This window comes from Nipponia nippon, unplaced genomic scaffold, assembly GCF_047370975.1.
Source record: "Nipponia nippon isolate SJK-2023a ecotype South Korea unplaced genomic scaffold, ASM4737097v1 scaffold_9, whole genome shotgun sequence".
Classification (NCBI taxonomy): Eukaryota; Metazoa; Chordata; class Aves; order Pelecaniformes; family Threskiornithidae; genus Nipponia; species Nipponia nippon.
This window is the reverse complement of record NW_028262413.1, coordinates 29,274,058-29,289,078: the sequence shown is the minus strand read 5'-3', so window position 1 is coordinate 29,289,078 and position 15,021 is coordinate 29,274,058. Positions and strand designations below refer to the sequence as shown.

General features: G+C 40.9%; 3 protein-coding genes across 9 annotated transcripts in view; 1 reads left to right on the top strand and 2 right to left on the bottom strand.

Moving 5' to 3' along the window:
* Nucleotides 1-179, bottom strand: part of ACSBG1 (acyl-CoA synthetase bubblegum family member 1) — a 44,571-nt gene extending 44,392 nt beyond the window's left edge. The window contains exon 1 of the mRNA XM_087743062.1: nucleotides 47-179. The gene's annotated coding sequence lies outside the window, so the exon portion shown is untranslated. The remainder of the gene's footprint in view (nucleotides 1-46) is intronic.
* DNAJA4 (DnaJ heat shock protein family (Hsp40) member A4) lies at nucleotides 73-6,022 on the top strand. Of its 4 annotated transcripts, none has more exons than XM_087743063.1 (8): nucleotides 73-210; nucleotides 335-472; nucleotides 2,182-2,362; nucleotides 3,287-3,391; nucleotides 4,140-4,367; nucleotides 4,447-4,677; nucleotides 5,219-5,319; nucleotides 5,413-6,022. In XM_087743063.1, the coding sequence occupies exons 2-8, from the start codon at nucleotides 341-343 to the stop codon at nucleotides 5,629-5,631; spliced, it is 1,197 nt and encodes a 398-aa protein (XP_087599189.1). In that variant the 5' UTR covers nucleotides 73-210; nucleotides 335-340; the 3' UTR covers nucleotides 5,632-6,022. The 4 variants fall into 4 exon arrangements, with proteins under 4 accessions (XP_087599189.1, XP_087599190.1, XP_087599191.1 ...); XM_087743065.1 differs by lacking the exons at nucleotides 73-210; nucleotides 335-472 and adding exons at nucleotides 479-1,178; nucleotides 1,730-1,873; XM_087743064.1 differs by lacking the exon at nucleotides 73-210 and having other exon boundaries at nucleotides 223-472.
* An 869-nt stretch (nucleotides 6,023-6,891) lies between these two features.
* Nucleotides 6,892-14,811, bottom strand: SKIC8 (SKI8 subunit of superkiller complex). Of its 4 annotated transcripts, none has more exons than XM_087743070.1 (11): nucleotides 14,675-14,811; nucleotides 14,397-14,497; nucleotides 14,277-14,304; nucleotides 13,816-13,921; nucleotides 12,737-12,909; nucleotides 11,463-11,611; nucleotides 11,012-11,105; nucleotides 10,119-10,212; nucleotides 9,362-9,454; nucleotides 8,622-8,700; nucleotides 6,892-7,181 (listed from the first exon to the last, which is right to left on the bottom strand). In XM_087743070.1, the coding sequence occupies exons 2-11, from the start codon at nucleotides 14,406-14,408 to the stop codon at nucleotides 7,092-7,094; spliced, it is 918 nt and encodes a 305-aa protein (XP_087599196.1). In that variant the 5' UTR covers nucleotides 14,409-14,497; nucleotides 14,675-14,811; the 3' UTR covers nucleotides 6,892-7,091. The 4 variants fall into 4 exon arrangements, with proteins under 4 accessions (XP_087599196.1, XP_087599199.1, XP_087599198.1 ...); XM_087743073.1 differs by having other exon boundaries at nucleotides 14,397-14,440; nucleotides 14,675-14,761; XM_087743072.1 differs by having other exon boundaries at nucleotides 14,397-14,440; nucleotides 14,670-14,754.
* Between the last annotated feature and the right edge of the window lie 210 nt (nucleotides 14,812-15,021).

Here is a 15,021-nt window from a genome sequence, read left to right as displayed (position 1 = left end):
GCGCCCGGAGTGGCGGGCGGAACAACGCTCCTCCCCCTGCACGTACCGGCGGTGACGTCACGGGCGGGAATTCTAGACCGTTCCAGGGCCGTGACGTAGGGCGGCGTCATTCCAGAAGATTCGGCCGGTGCTCATATAAAACCCGCGGAAGAGGCGGGGCAACGGTGATCGGCGAGCGGGCGGCAGCGGCAGCAGCGCGGCGCTGCGGCGGTGAGCGCGGCCCGGTGGGCCTCTGCGGGATGCCGGGCGGGGCGGCCTCTGCTGGGGCGCGCGTCCTGGGCGGTAGCGTGACGGGGGTAACGCGGGGTAACGCGGCGCGTCCTCCCTCCCGCAGGGCACCATGGTGAAGGAGACGGAGTACTACGACATCCTGCAAGTGAAGCCCAATGCCTCCTCCGAGGAGATCAAGCGGGCCTACCGCAAGCTGGCGCTGAAGTACCACCCCGACAAGAACCCCAGCGAGGGCGAGCGGGTAGGCGGGGGCCGGGGCCGGGATGGGACCGGGCCGGGCCGGTAGGCCGCCCGCCCGCCGTGAGGCGGCACGCTGCCGGCGGCGCCCCGCTGCGCTGGGCAGGCCTCTCCGGCGGGGCGGCGCGGAGCCGCGGCGGGCCGAGGCCGGGCCCTGCCTGTGCCGGCCGGGCTTCAAGATGGGCGACTCCGGCGGGAGAAGCCGGGGGCTGGCGCAGAGCCGCGTGCGTGCGGCACCACGGGTCTTGCACATGCCGGTCGTTGTTCGCGTACAAAGGCGGAAAGCGCGCCCTTGGTCCGATTTTAAAATTCTGCTTTGCCTGAAGGACGGACACAATGCCCTTCCTGCAGCGTAGTGCGAGTAAATGAAGGCCCCCGTTTCTTCAACGCCTGTAAAAGCTGGCAGCAGGCCTGATGGCCCAGCTGTGGCAGGAGGGGATGCCTTCGTCCCTCTTTCTGGACGCAGTTCCTACCGCTCTCCCCATAGTTGCTAATGGGAGCTCGTTCTTAGTAGAGATGCTGCTTAAAACAGGCAAAGCTGAAAGGATTTCTGGTGTCCCAATGGCCATCTTGCTGTGTCAGATGTTGCAAAGGCCAGTGGTGGATCCAGCTGCCAGCACTACTGTGCGTGCTGGGGTTGCACTGGATGGATTTGTGTTCCTCAACAGGATGAGTTTTCTTCAGAGAAATTGCTAATGCAGATGTACAAGGTAACTATCCAGAGGAAATCATTGGGCTGCACATGGGTGAACTGTTTACAACAAAGCCATTTTACACGTTATTAGCCGAGACCTGCTCAACTGCACGTGTTGCCTAGGAGGATAAATGAGCACCACAATTGGAGAACTATGGAAAACTTGAATGATAGGATTATTTATCTAAAAGTTGGTCTGATAATACCTTAACATAGGAATAGAAGCTCCATATTTGTGTATCTAGTACAATAATTTGCAAAACTGAAGCTAGTTAAATAGTAACATAGTCAAAAGTAACCTTTTCTGCTTTTATTTTTGGCCTGCTTTTTAACCTACACCACTTTACCTGGTCATAAGTAAATCATGTTTAAAATTGAAGTAGTCATTTCAGTAATAGCAAATTGTGTTTAAAAATTGATTTAATCGTCTTAGTAATAGGAAATTCTTGATAGCCATTTATAAAAAAAAAATAAGGGATTTTTTTAAATGGATGTTTTGATTTATATCTAAGTCTATTTGTGATGAGTAAGCAACACCGTTGTCTGGTCACTCAAATCTCTGCTTAGTTCTAGCTGGATGTAGCAGCTCACCAGGCATGAAGGATCCCTGTGTAGCTCTAGCACGACTAGCACTGCTGGCCATTGAGCGTCTGAGGACCTCCAAGACTTTGGGGATAGTATCACATCCCTTCCTAAATGGATTTGTTAAAGGTGTATAATGGTTGCAACTACCACAGTCTTTTCAGTGTAGTTTGCATATGCTTCTAAGTTGGATGTGACTCTGAATTAAGCCCACTTGTAACATGGGAGGAGGGGGGAGAGGGAGAAAAGGGGTGGTTTTCCTGGACAAAAGTGTGCTATTATAGTCTGTTACACATTTGTTTAGGGAGTTTCCTTTTGGAAAAAAACAAATGCTACAAGAGAGTGCTGTAGTGGCTCGATCTGAAGATGGAGTTGCATATGAGAGGGTTACTTTTCCTCTTGGTCATAGTTGTTCAGAGCTTCTTTTTTCTTTTTAGTTTAAACTCATATCCCAGGCATATGAAGTTCTGTCGGACCCAAAGAAAAGGGACCTCTATGACCAGGGTGGGGAGCAGGCTATTAAAGAAGGAGGCCTGAGTGGCGGCAGCTTCTCTTCACCCATGGACATCTTTGACATGTTCTTTGGTGGTGGAGGCCGAATGAATAGAGAGAGAAGAGGTACACAGTTCTAAACAAGTTCTAGAAACTAACCATGCACTTAAGCATAGAACACCTGTACTATGGTACTGCTGTTCTGCTAAGTACACATAGTGTGGATATTACTCGTTGCAACAATAGATCAAGTAAACTATGATTTTTTTTTTTTTAGTTACTCCAGCATTAAGATTCTAATAAAGTAGATAACATGATGTAGCCGTAGCAATCTTTCTGATTAGTTCTGTTTATTTTTTGTTAAAGTGGGTGTGGGTAATCTGTAGGGGAGGGGGAAACATTGGTAGGTTAGAGCAGTTGAATTACACCTGGTCTAAGTTACCTTTCTTCCAGATCTGTGCCTCACTTGCTCATATGCTTTGGGCACCTGGCTTCCAAGGACACCATCAACTTAAACTTCAGTAATGTTAAATCTCATGGAAATATTTGGGAGAAATTGTGTGAAACTGAGTACAGAATGCTGCCAAAAGCATGGCATATTTGTGTTTTTCCATGCATAATGTCTGTTGAAGGAGCAAGTAGTAACTTGCTATAAAATCTTTATGCTATCAAGTGGCATGGAAATTTATAGGTAGGCATAATAGCAACTTCTGAATTGACTAGATCTGAAGCTGGTAGTGTCCTTGCATCTTGCTGTTTCAGTTAAGATAAAATGACGGGTAGGAGCAGGGATAGGGTGGCTTTAATGATGCTTTGCTTAATATTACAGCTAAACTTTATGTTCTGACATAATGGGTGCAGCTCAGTGGAAGCTGATGGAACTGCACATGCTTTTAAGGGGGCTGAGCTGTGTTCAAAGTTTGGAAGGAACTTTACATTTCTTCATTGAGACTGTGCATGTATGAAAAAGTGTAGAAGCCTTTAAATAAACATTTGTCCTTAAAACAGCTGAACCAGAATTAATGTTTCTCTTTTTTTTTTTTTTTGAAGGCAAAAATGTTGTGCACCAGTTAGGTGTATCTCTTGAAGATTTATATAATGGTATTACAAGGAAACTGGCACTGCAAAAGAATGTTATTTGTGGAAAGTGTGAAGGTAAAACGACAAGTAGTGGTTGCAAACCCCTCTTATTCCAAGTTGTTTGTTTTTAAAAAAGAACATTGCAGGGAGGGCTGGGAATAAAGTGTGGGGTTTCTTTTAATCCCCACCCCGAAAGTCTGCCAGGGTATTTAGTTCTTATTTATGCTTATCTAAGAATAAGGCTGTCTTAAACATAGTGGTATAAAGTTATTGTTCTAGTGGCAGGCTCAAACTCACTGAATTACAGTTAAGGGTACCTAACTTAAAAGTATCTTAATCTGGAACTTTAATAAATGGCTGTTTCTTTAAACTTAAATAAGTCTAGCTTGTATTACATAACTCATTTTACAGCTATTAAATATCCATAATGACTGGTTGTCTTTGAGGTAAATCTTAATGAGGTCTTGTATGTCAGTACTCCTATTAAATATTTAGCAAGCAGATTCTTTCCAAAGTATTAATGGAATGTCTAGGTCTTGGGTATGCTGATAGTTCCTTGAAAACCAAGATGCCTTGGGAGGTGGGGCAGAGGCTAATAAAATAAGCTGTGCATAGAAAACTTCTTTTGCTTGTAGAAACTTCTAACTTGTGGGGCATGTTTTGTGATGGAAACTAAATTCCAATTACATTGGAAATACATTACCAATCTACTCTAAGTTGCTCTAAAGGTGCTCTTGAAGTCAATGAGTTCCAGCCTGACTAGAGTAGAGTAACTTTTTTTTTTTTTTTGAGACTGAGATCAGATTTAACTTTTTTGTCAAAGGTTATGGCGGAAAGAGAGGGGCAATAGAAAAGTGCCCTGTCTGTAAAGGAAGAGGAATGCAAGTTCTAGTTCAGCAGATTGGACCTGGCATGGTACAGCAAATCCAAACTGTGTGTCCAGAATGCAAAGGCCAAGGTGAAAGAATAAATCCGAAGGACAGGTGTGACAACTGCAATGGCTGTAAGGTTGTAAGAGAGAAAAAGATCATAGAAGTTCATGTCGATAAAGGTAAGAACTGTATATTTGTTCTGTGTCCCTAATCATAATCTGCAGTTCTGCGGAGAATAAATGGGTTTTTCTTCTCCAGGTATGAAAGATGGTCAGAAGATAGTCTTTCATGGAGAAGGTGACCAAGAGCCTGATCTGGAGCCTGGTGATGTTATAATTGTGCTTGATCAAAAGGATCACAGTGTCTTTCAGAGGCGAGGGCATGACTTAATCACAAAAATGAGAATTCAACTCTCGGAGGCTTTATGTGGTTTCAGAAAGACCATTGAAACTCTGGATAACAGAGTTCTCGTCATATCATCTAGGCCAGGTAGGTCTTAAGAGTTCTGATGCTATATAAACTGCTCACCTGTTTCATCGTGCCTTGACTGGGGTTTTTTAGGGTGTTTTTGTGTGGTTTTTTTTTTTTTAACTAGTTGGTGCAACAGATTCAAACTACGTTTCCAGTCATTTCATTTAGTTGGTTCTTCGTCATTCTTGTCACTCCTTCTAAAACATTACATGCAGAATTATAGCTGAAGATGTCAAATGCTTCTTAATAAACTTCAGCCTCGGTGGATAGCTGGGAAGATATTCAAGGGGCCAGAAACTTAAACGCTACTAGACTATCTGTCAATTCAGCCTGAAGGCTGTGCTAAAAAGCTGGTTCTCTTACAGTAGAATGAATAGCCTAAATGGCCTTACTTCTGTATAGCTTGAGTTCAGTACTTTTCAGTCTGCAGCCTTTTCTGTGCATCGCTTTAGTAGTCTCCCTCAGATGCTGTGGGAACACTGCTTGTGTATAACCCTGCTTTTCATGGGTATGAAGTGTCTGCCATGTCAGCTTACTTGCGCCTCTTGCCTCCATGTAGGTGAAGTGATAAAACACGGTGACCTAAAGTGTATCTACAATGAAGGGATGCCCATCTACAAATCTCCAATGGACAAAGGCAGCTTAATTATACAATTTTTGGTAAGTAAGTTGACTGCTTTTCTGCAGCAAAGATATCAGTGTTGGCATCGGGAGTAACTATTCATTTAAAAAAAAAAAAATACAAAATTGTAGGTCCAGTTCCCAGAGCACTACTGGCTCCCAAGGGAGAAACTGTGTCTGCTGGAGGCTCTGCTTCCTCCACGAGAAGATGTTATGATTACAGACGAGATGGATCAGGTAGACCTTGAAGATTTTGATCCAAGTGAGCAAACCTACCGTAACAGTGGGGGAGAAGCATATGAAGAAGATGAGGAAGGTCCAAGAACAGGAGTACAATGTCAGACATCTTAAAGCAAGGTGGAATGAATGTCATCTAAAATGTAAATTTTCACAATGAAAACTGCATGGCTGTAATAGCCACTGCTTGTGGTTTTTGTGTTCAGCAAATTGAGTTGCTGCGCTGTCAGTATCACCTTTTTGTAACTAATTTATATTGTGTTCTTGTAGTCTTTATATATAAAGCAAATGTCACACAGCTGAGAACCAACTGAGTTGGTATACATTTTCCTTTGCTGTGAGGGTTCTTGATTTATTTCACCTATGCTATTTATATAAGACTTTGGCAATACTGATAGAGGCTAAGTGGAGTGTCTTATGTAAATACTTTCATACTGGAAAATTAATTTCATGGAATAAAACATAGCAGAAATAACTTCTAATAAATAGAACTCTTCACATTTTATTGTGCTTCTCTTGTACTCTCTAAGCCACTCTAGAACCCCCTTTATTTAAGTAAGTTTCTCTAAGCACAGACTCCTGTCACCTAGTCTAGACTGTTCTCCATATTCAACTTTGTGTTAGCTGCAACACTAGTACCTGTCTCATTTCGTATTTCAAAAGCATTTTGTGCATGCTCCACAGCGCTCTTCTTTGTGTTCTTTTGTTGTATTAGAGTAGCCTTCCTTCAGCTGCTTAGTTCTATGTAAGTATAACTTAGGGTTATAAGGTATCCTTCTAATGTGTATAGAGTGTACCCCTAATACTTTTGATTTACATACAGGCAAACTAAATAAAATCTTGGTCTTCCAGAAGCTCAAGCTCTATATTTCAGCCTTCCCTAGAAGGGGTTTTCACTTCCTCCTAGGCCTTGTGTACTTGAGCCTTAACTAAGATGAATAAACCAAAACCACATCTGTTGGGTATACTGCTACTGGTCTATAACATGACAAGACACCATAGTAGAGTGATTAAAGCTGTTTGTCTGTTTTCTAGTAGAGTTTGTATTAAGTCAGGGTTGGAAACAGCTACTACCCTTTAGTGATGATTGAGCTACATGTCACCATACAATTGTTGGAACAGGTGTTCAACTTAAGTGACCCTACTGCATTCACTAGGACAACATCAAGATGAGTGCAGGCTATCGTTTCCCATGCATACAACACATAGCCTTAGTCACTTTTCCTTTTGCTAAAATAAGCTGCTGTGAGACTTGGTTGACGCTTTCCAGCCTCAGTCTATTTATGTATAAAGGCAGGGGAGATTAACTGAGCAGTTACTTCACCCATGACTACATATTTCCAAAAATACATTTTTCCAAGGATTAGACACAAGTTACTTGCATCTGTAGCTTTTATTTTAAAAAAAGTACAGCTTTCTCTCATGCTAAACAAAATCAAAATTACATATAAACATTGGTTTTTGCAGATCAGCATTACTAAAATGCTTTTATCATACTAAAAAAATACATAGAAGGACAGTAGTATTCCTGAAAACTGCCACAAGAGTTAACCAAAGGGTCTGAGTCAAGACATTTAAACTGGACAGTCATAAATATGAATTTCTTGGTCATCTCCAACAGATACAATTTTGGACCCACTTCCATTGTATTTTACTCCCCAAACCTGCAAATAGGACATACGCAAGGTTATCAACAGGAGACTAAGAAAAAACGTCTTCATAACAGTCATATTTATTGACTACAACAAGCGGAAGAGGGAGGATTATTTAAGATCACCTTATTAGAGCTGGTCCAATTATGGGTTCTGCCTCAACAGCAGATGAAGCTGATGAACCAGAGAAGGACACTGCCATCTAGTAGCCTGACAAGTTCTTACATTCCACTCCTACTGACAACAGATTACCCAATCTAAAGATACTTGAAAAAAGCAGAAAAGTGCTTGCCCCAGTTTGCATAAATCAAACCTAACACTTTCACTCTTGCCCATCCTGTCTTCCTTGCTGAAAAAGAATATTTTGCAGTGCTTTCAGGAAAGCAAGAAGTATTTTTCATGCAGACTGACACATCATGACAGACTGAAGAATGATCCAGTTTAACCTTGGGCTAATTAAGAAAGCCATTTGCTTATCAGGGCAAAACTTTTAGAAAAATTCAGGTTGGTCCTCTGACTTATGACAGTTACACAAACTCTTAAGTGACCCCCATCTCCATCATCAGGATGGCATCAGGAAGAGTGAAGGCTACCCAAGATACTAACGGGGGATTGCAGAATGGGTGTGTTGACAACAGCATGTTTTGGGGCATCTTGTACGCTATCTTGCATGAATACCTAAAAGACAGCCTTCCCAAGAGCTGATACATCTCTGCCTTCCACAAACTTGCGAGATTATAGACAACAGCTAAAACAACACTGGGAATCTGGTTCTGCTTGGTACTTCAATACTAAGACCCCCATAGCTGTAGATAACTGAGAAGGTTACCAGTAAAAAAGTACTACGGAAGGAAGAGCCCAAATAAAATCTAAAAGAATTTCCTCTGTTAAATCTTCCTCTAGGATCCATTAAAAAAAGCATCATTCTATTTAACACCTAACATTTGGAAAAATAGTAACTTGGTAGATGCCCAACTTCCTCTTCCCTCACAGGCTGCTATCACTGAGCAAAAAAAAAAGGTAGTGCAGACATTTGAGAGGGGAAAAGTCCCAAGTTTCAAGGGTGCTTTCAAGCATCTTTTTAGATAATTCCATCCTTTTAAGTAAGTATTTTCCCCCCTTACACATGCACACGCTGCGCAAGTGATAGAAATAAGTAAGACCACAGACAAAAATAAAAAATACAGTCTGGTAAGAAGCCTTTTGGCCACAGGATTACCCTTATTTCGACCTGAAAAATGTAATTACTTGGAAGAGATCAACCTACACACTTGGAGTATTAGTTCAATATTAAGTGCCAAATAATCATGAACAACTTTTAAGATTTCATTACAGCGAGCTGAAGTCCAACCCTGAAGCTATAGCACCAAGTTGAAGTACAAATGTGCACAACTACACAACGGAAGTTCTCCAGTGAACACAGGGACCTAGATAGAGCAATAGCAGACATACCTGATCTTGGTGGTCAAAGAACGTGTGAACACAGGTTCTCGTTCCAGCATCCCAAACTTTTACACTTTTATCAGATGAACTGAAAGAAAAATAGTATTGATCAATGTTTAAATTAATAGATTAACTATAGTTTAGTGCAAAACTTAGGAGATTTCATACAGTAGACATAAGAAACCCTCTTTCACCCATCAAATACAGGGATGAAGGAGCAGGAGTGCTTCTTCCGCCAGGTTCCAGTTACCTTTAAAATACATTTACTGTTTCGATATCTGCGAGATTAAAATGAAGGCTCCCATTTTAGCCGGAAAATTTTTTGAAGCAAGTTCTTTGGATAAAGAAACTCCTGTTACATATACTTGGTCCCCCAACTGCCTGAGCTGTTTTAAGAGTTAACGCTGAAGTTCAACTAGATTAAGGTACTACTACCTTAGGTTGTACTTTTTAATTCAGCAGCAATTTTTCAGCTATTTAGAATCAAATTGCCCTTCTCTTAGGTTTAGATTTTCTTCACTTGTAGGGAACTACACTGCAGTGGGATGACTTACACTATAAAATACTATTCACTACAACCGGTATCACATCACAGATTGGCTCTTGAGTCTTCAATTGCAATGTATGTTATTCCATTATAGATTCCATTGCAATTTGTACATATTTACTTTTTAGGATCCATCTCCCGTTGTAAATACAAAATCATTTTTTTTTCCAGTAAGCATAAACAAGTTAAAAATCCTCAATACCTGGAAACAAAATGGGTATCATCAGGACAAAATGCTACATTTAATACCCAGGATCCATGACCACTTAATGTGCCGGCCAAGTTTGCATGTTGCCTGTGGGAAGAACAAATTTTAACATTTGGTTTGTGAATGCCAGGGAAAAAGCAACAGGAATATAGCTAGTGCAGTCAGGAATTGTTCAATGCAAGGTCATAGAAGGTGATTTCTGGACATTTGTTCATCCAAGCTGAACTGGTGTTACAACAGATTCTGATTTTCCATTTCAAATGGTTAACATAAAAAGAAGTCACTATGAAGATATATCGGTGGACAAAACAGTTTCACCACGAAGGAGGCAAAGTAATGCAGGTTTAGGGGAGCGAAGATAACTGAAGCAGTGCCTTTTCCTCCCCAGGGTCTTCCAAGTTCTTGCAGAATGCAACAGAAATAGGCCATAATTTCTTGGGTACAGAACAAATGTTTAAGATGGGTAAACACAAACACACAGGACAGATATACAAAACAATTAGCCTATTGCCTACAGGGCAAATATGAGGAAAGTAATTTGTTTTCAAGTTAAGGCTCTCATCCACCTATGCACTTTTTAAAAACTATCTCAGAGTGTAATATTTTATTATTTAAGATTGTTTATTATATCAAGAAGTCACCAAAAGCTGAAGGGAATTATAGAGAGCAGAGAGTTTGGTATTTTTTTACAGTATCAGCCTCTCTGAATAGTTATTTTCCTGTTAGCATGTCTTGCAAAATAACAACTTACACATCATAGATTTTGATATAGCCGTCATCTGAAGCAGTTACAAGTAACTGAGAATCTGGAGAAAATGTCAGTGAACGAATAGGCATCGCATGACCTGAAATTCAAAGTTATATATGGCTTAGAATGTAGCTTTTCCTCTTGCTAATTACAGTGCTTAAGAAGCTACCCCAGAACAGCATTCCCTGTTAAAATAAAGCAACCTCTGAAGAGTCTTTCTCTCTATGCCTCTACAGGCTTTTTCGCACAACATAAAATGGAAACTAACAGTAATTCTGAACTTCAAATGTTAAGGCATGTCCACTGCAACACAAAAGTATCTAATTTTTTCAGCTGTGGATCTTTATTAGAAATTATGTCATATTTTCTAATAGGATTTCATATAGTTTAAGTGGTTGAGGTTTTTAATTAACCATACATCTGGACAGAAACTGCATGAACATTAAAAGCCCATTTATCTGTTAGAAACATGCACGTACATCTTCTACAACATAAAATGTTCGGTTGTTTTTTAAAACAGGAAACAATTGCTATAAAACTGATACCATAGCAAAAAGGAAAATCATACGCATGGCAGCACACATTTGGCTTAGCTACATTCCCTTATACTGCACTGCAATACATGAAGGAACTGCAACTTAAGAATTTACTTAAGCATTACTGACTGTATCTTTTGAGATAGGCATTTATGATGCAAGCCTGAATTTACAGTTCGCCTCTAATATTTTAAGTGGTTTAAGTTACAGCACACTAAATAACTAAATGCTGTCTAATGGACAGAAACATCAACTCATTTATGCCATGGCTGTTGTATCTTATTCTGACTTGCGTTATATCCTTTAATTTTGTTCAGGAATGAAGCCAGAGCTTGGGTATTGCAAATACACAACCATTACCTTCTAGCGTATGCAGAAGTTTTCCAGTTGCAATATCAAAAATATTGATAATGCCATCTATCGCTCCACTGGCTAAGTATTTTCCGTCTGGACTCTGTAATAAAGCACAAAAAGTATGCATTTAACAACTGTATGTATTTATGCTATGTACCTCCCTGACATTCTCTTGGCAACTTTTCACAAATACGATCTATGCAAGATACCTGGGCTCCAAAAATCCTGAAGACTTCAGCTGACTTATTCACAATGTGTGTATAAAGCAAGATCAAAGTATATTCTCCATACACGCACAGGGAGAATGTCACGTAGTTTATATTTGGAACTATCAAAGTATGGCTGTCATTTAGTATTATGTGGAGATAAACTGATAGATGGAAACAGAAATATCTGATTTACAACATATTACAGCAATAGCAATTTCACATAAGAAATTATCAATTGTGCTTCTTACATATGCAATGCTAAGGATGAACTTTCCTCTGGTGTCCAGAGAATATTCTTTCTTTCCAGTTTCAACGCCAAAAATATTTACTTTTCCCACATGACTTCCTGTTGCAAGGTACTGGGAATCAGGTGAAAAAGCCAGGGACCAAGCATCAACTGTATTAAAAAGAAAAAAATCGGTTAGCTGAATACTGTTCCCAGTTCTTATTCAACAATGTCAGTTCTGTATGCATCTGTTTAGACATTTAACCCCCCTAACTACTCTTAATACTCTAAACTCTCCTACATATTCTTAAGAAGAGTGTAGAAGCTCATGAAAGTTAACTTCCTTCTATGTAATTAATGGAGCATAGCTTGAGCCATTTATTTCTGTTTAGTGAAACATTACATTTTCTAATAAGACCTTGAGCTTATTAGACCCTCCTGTAACAATAAAATTAGAATTTAAGACTGCATGAGTTAAGTCTAAATTCTTACTTTTCTCTTTCTATCTCACAAAAGATATTAAACCAGTAAAAGAAAGTAACACTAGTATCTAGCAAAGCACAGAAGATGCAGGAGAAACACAGATATACTAATGTAATATACATCAACACTCCTTGCAACAGAATTTAACAAACCATACCTTTTTGTAGCAGTACAATATATTTATCTGGCACAATGTAATTCACAGTTTTTTTCTATAAGTTTAATATTAATTACCTAAAACACTGCAAGATTGTTCTTAAATTAGGGATTACCAGTGGACCAATGAAATATTTAGAATAAGATCTTAGGCCCTGAATTCCAACTTGGAGGACGTAACATTGATCCAGACTTCAGCTTTACTGTGTTTTGACTTGCTCACTGAGGACTGCATAAATAAGCATCACATATATGGCTCAAATTCAGTGCAGTGCAGTGCTTACGAAGAAAGTTCAGACTTTCCTTGTAAATCAATTTGAACAAGCATTTGAATTATTTTTTAAAATATCCTTTTATCAATACATCTGTAAGAGCAAGCTGGTTTCCATTCTGCTTTATGCATCTAGCAAAAAGCATATCTAAATGTATCTGAGAAAGCGTAAGTAGTGTGAAAAAATAAATGTAAAATTGTCTGATACTACTGACACTACTTTATGTGGAGTTCATAAAATCACTAAGATTTTTGCAAACACAGATTTAAAAAAAAACCAAACAACAACTAGTCATCTCATATACCCTAATTATACATGGTACAGTATTCACTATCTAGAGTAAGGACACTTCTTATGCAGAGACAGCTTAACACTGGTATCTTACCAGGACCAGCATCTATTGACTTGATCTGTTTGCCAGTTTCTAAATCCCAAAGGCGAATATGGGCATCTAGGGAGCTGGATGCTGCAATGGAGCCTGTGTGGCTGATATCCACAGATACCACGCCCAGCTGGTGACCCTCCAAAGTCCACTGTAGATCTAATTTTTCATCATTCCTTTTGTTCAAGGGAAAGAAAAGCCTAGTTATGAATAGCTGGGGGTACTTAACCGATCTCCAACCTCAAACAGAACAAACAACCAAACAAGACAACCGACATTTCGCCATTTTGTTCAACAAAAGGGGAATCCAACTTCACTCGTGAAATGCGAAGATAGCTACGCACGAATTGCTCTCTGTGCTTAAGGGAAAGAACTGACAAATCAATCGTTTACCATATTTCTGCAAAGCATGCACTTCATCTTACGTCTGTAAGTAATCCCACTGAAATGTCCATTACACATCAATACATGGGTACTTACACAGCAGACTCTTAATCTGTCATCACAGCGTGAAACGCAATAACTGGCATTTTTATAGTCACCACAACAGAGCTACTCATGTCATTAAAATGAAGCACATACTTAATACTGCTTTGGCTAAGAGACAGAACAATTTCTTTGCAAAAGCACACTTCAGTGTCACTTGTATGAGGATTACGAGGATTTTTTTTAATAAAAAAAGAAAGATGTCATTTCCTCTTTTACTCTATTCCCATTATTCCTTTCACAGTACAAATATTCCCAATGCATTGCCTCATAAAAAGTTGCATTTCTAATTCTTCGGTTTAGAAATACACCAAGTTGTACTATTCTCTGGCAGACAACGTGTAAAATTTGACGTGCATTTTCAAAAGGCTTTGCGTTCTTTGAAAATTAAAGCACATCAGAATCCTGCCACTCAAAAAGAAAGCACGCTCCAATGAAGATAAGCTTGCTCAAGAGAACAGTCCTGTGTGCCAGGCTACCCCTTCCTTGACGTAACTTCTAACATCCCTGCAGATTATGGAAATTCAAGACTGCTGTATCTCCATACAGACTACTTCCAAGGCTTAAAACCGGTTAATAGGGAGCACTTCACTTACCACTTCCAGACCTTCACTAGATCATCCAAAGAACCAGAGATCACTGTTTCGGAACCATCTTTTTTATTTTTTCCCCAGGCAACTGACCAAATGGCATCATCGTGAGCTAAAAGAGAATATAAGCATAGAAATTAAAAATTAAGTGGTTTCTTTTGATGGAAGACAACTACCAGTTTTGGTAATGCTAAAATTGCTGATTGTAATGTTGGCAATAGTCCCCTTGCTCTTCAGGCCTATCAGTGCTTGGAAAGCCTTGTCACTGTTTTCATTGTTTCGAAACACATCATGTATTTTGTTCACCAAGGTCACTGTTGAAAAAACAGCATAACTATTTTTAAGTTATTCAGATTTATACTTCATATAAACATAATCCAGGTCATCTCACAAGTATATCTGCTGTTAGCAATTTTACATCATCCAAGAAGACCAATATTATTTAATACATGTTAGTGTTTTCTCACCTTGCTCTTGCTTGAAGAGAATACCGTACTAGAAAGAAAAAATAATTAATATTACGTATGAGCAGCCTAAAAAAATATCAAGCTAGCGATTAGTTTAATTAACGCTGTGTTTTTATTTACCTGTGTGGTCATGTTTTTATGGAAGCAATCTTAACAGGAATGCTCTGGAAGGAGAAACCCCATTAGGCTCAGCAATAAGACTCTGCCTCAGAAACACTGCTCTGGAAGGAGAAAACCCGGCAGGCACAGGAGTAAGGCCTGAGGGAAACCCCGCCTTTTTGCGACCCTCCGCTCGCACGGCGAGAAGCGCCCGCCACGCAAGGGCCCAACACCCCCGCCGCGGCCTCCCCTCGGCCCGGGGCCGCCTTCGCCCTCCCTCCCTCCCTCCCTCACCGTGCCGTGCCGTGCCGTGCCGTGCCAGACACAGAGCTCTCTGCCCACCGCCACCCTGTCGCCACCACAGCCGCCGTCGCACTGTGATGACGTCTTCTACCACCGAGAGCGCGGCCAGAGCGCCTCTCCCCAAAGCCCTTCTCTCCGCCGCAGCAACAGAGAGGACCCCGGCTTGGCGCTCTGTCCCGCCGCCGTGTGGCCAAGGCCGCTCGCTTCGCCCCAACGGCCGCGGCGGCAGCGCGCGCCCCGCCCGCCCGTCCCTCGCTGCCACAGCCCGCCGGCGGGAGCACCGGGCCGCCGCCTGCCCTCGGCTGCGTCCTCAGCGCCTCGGGTGCAGCGCGGGGGCGAAGGC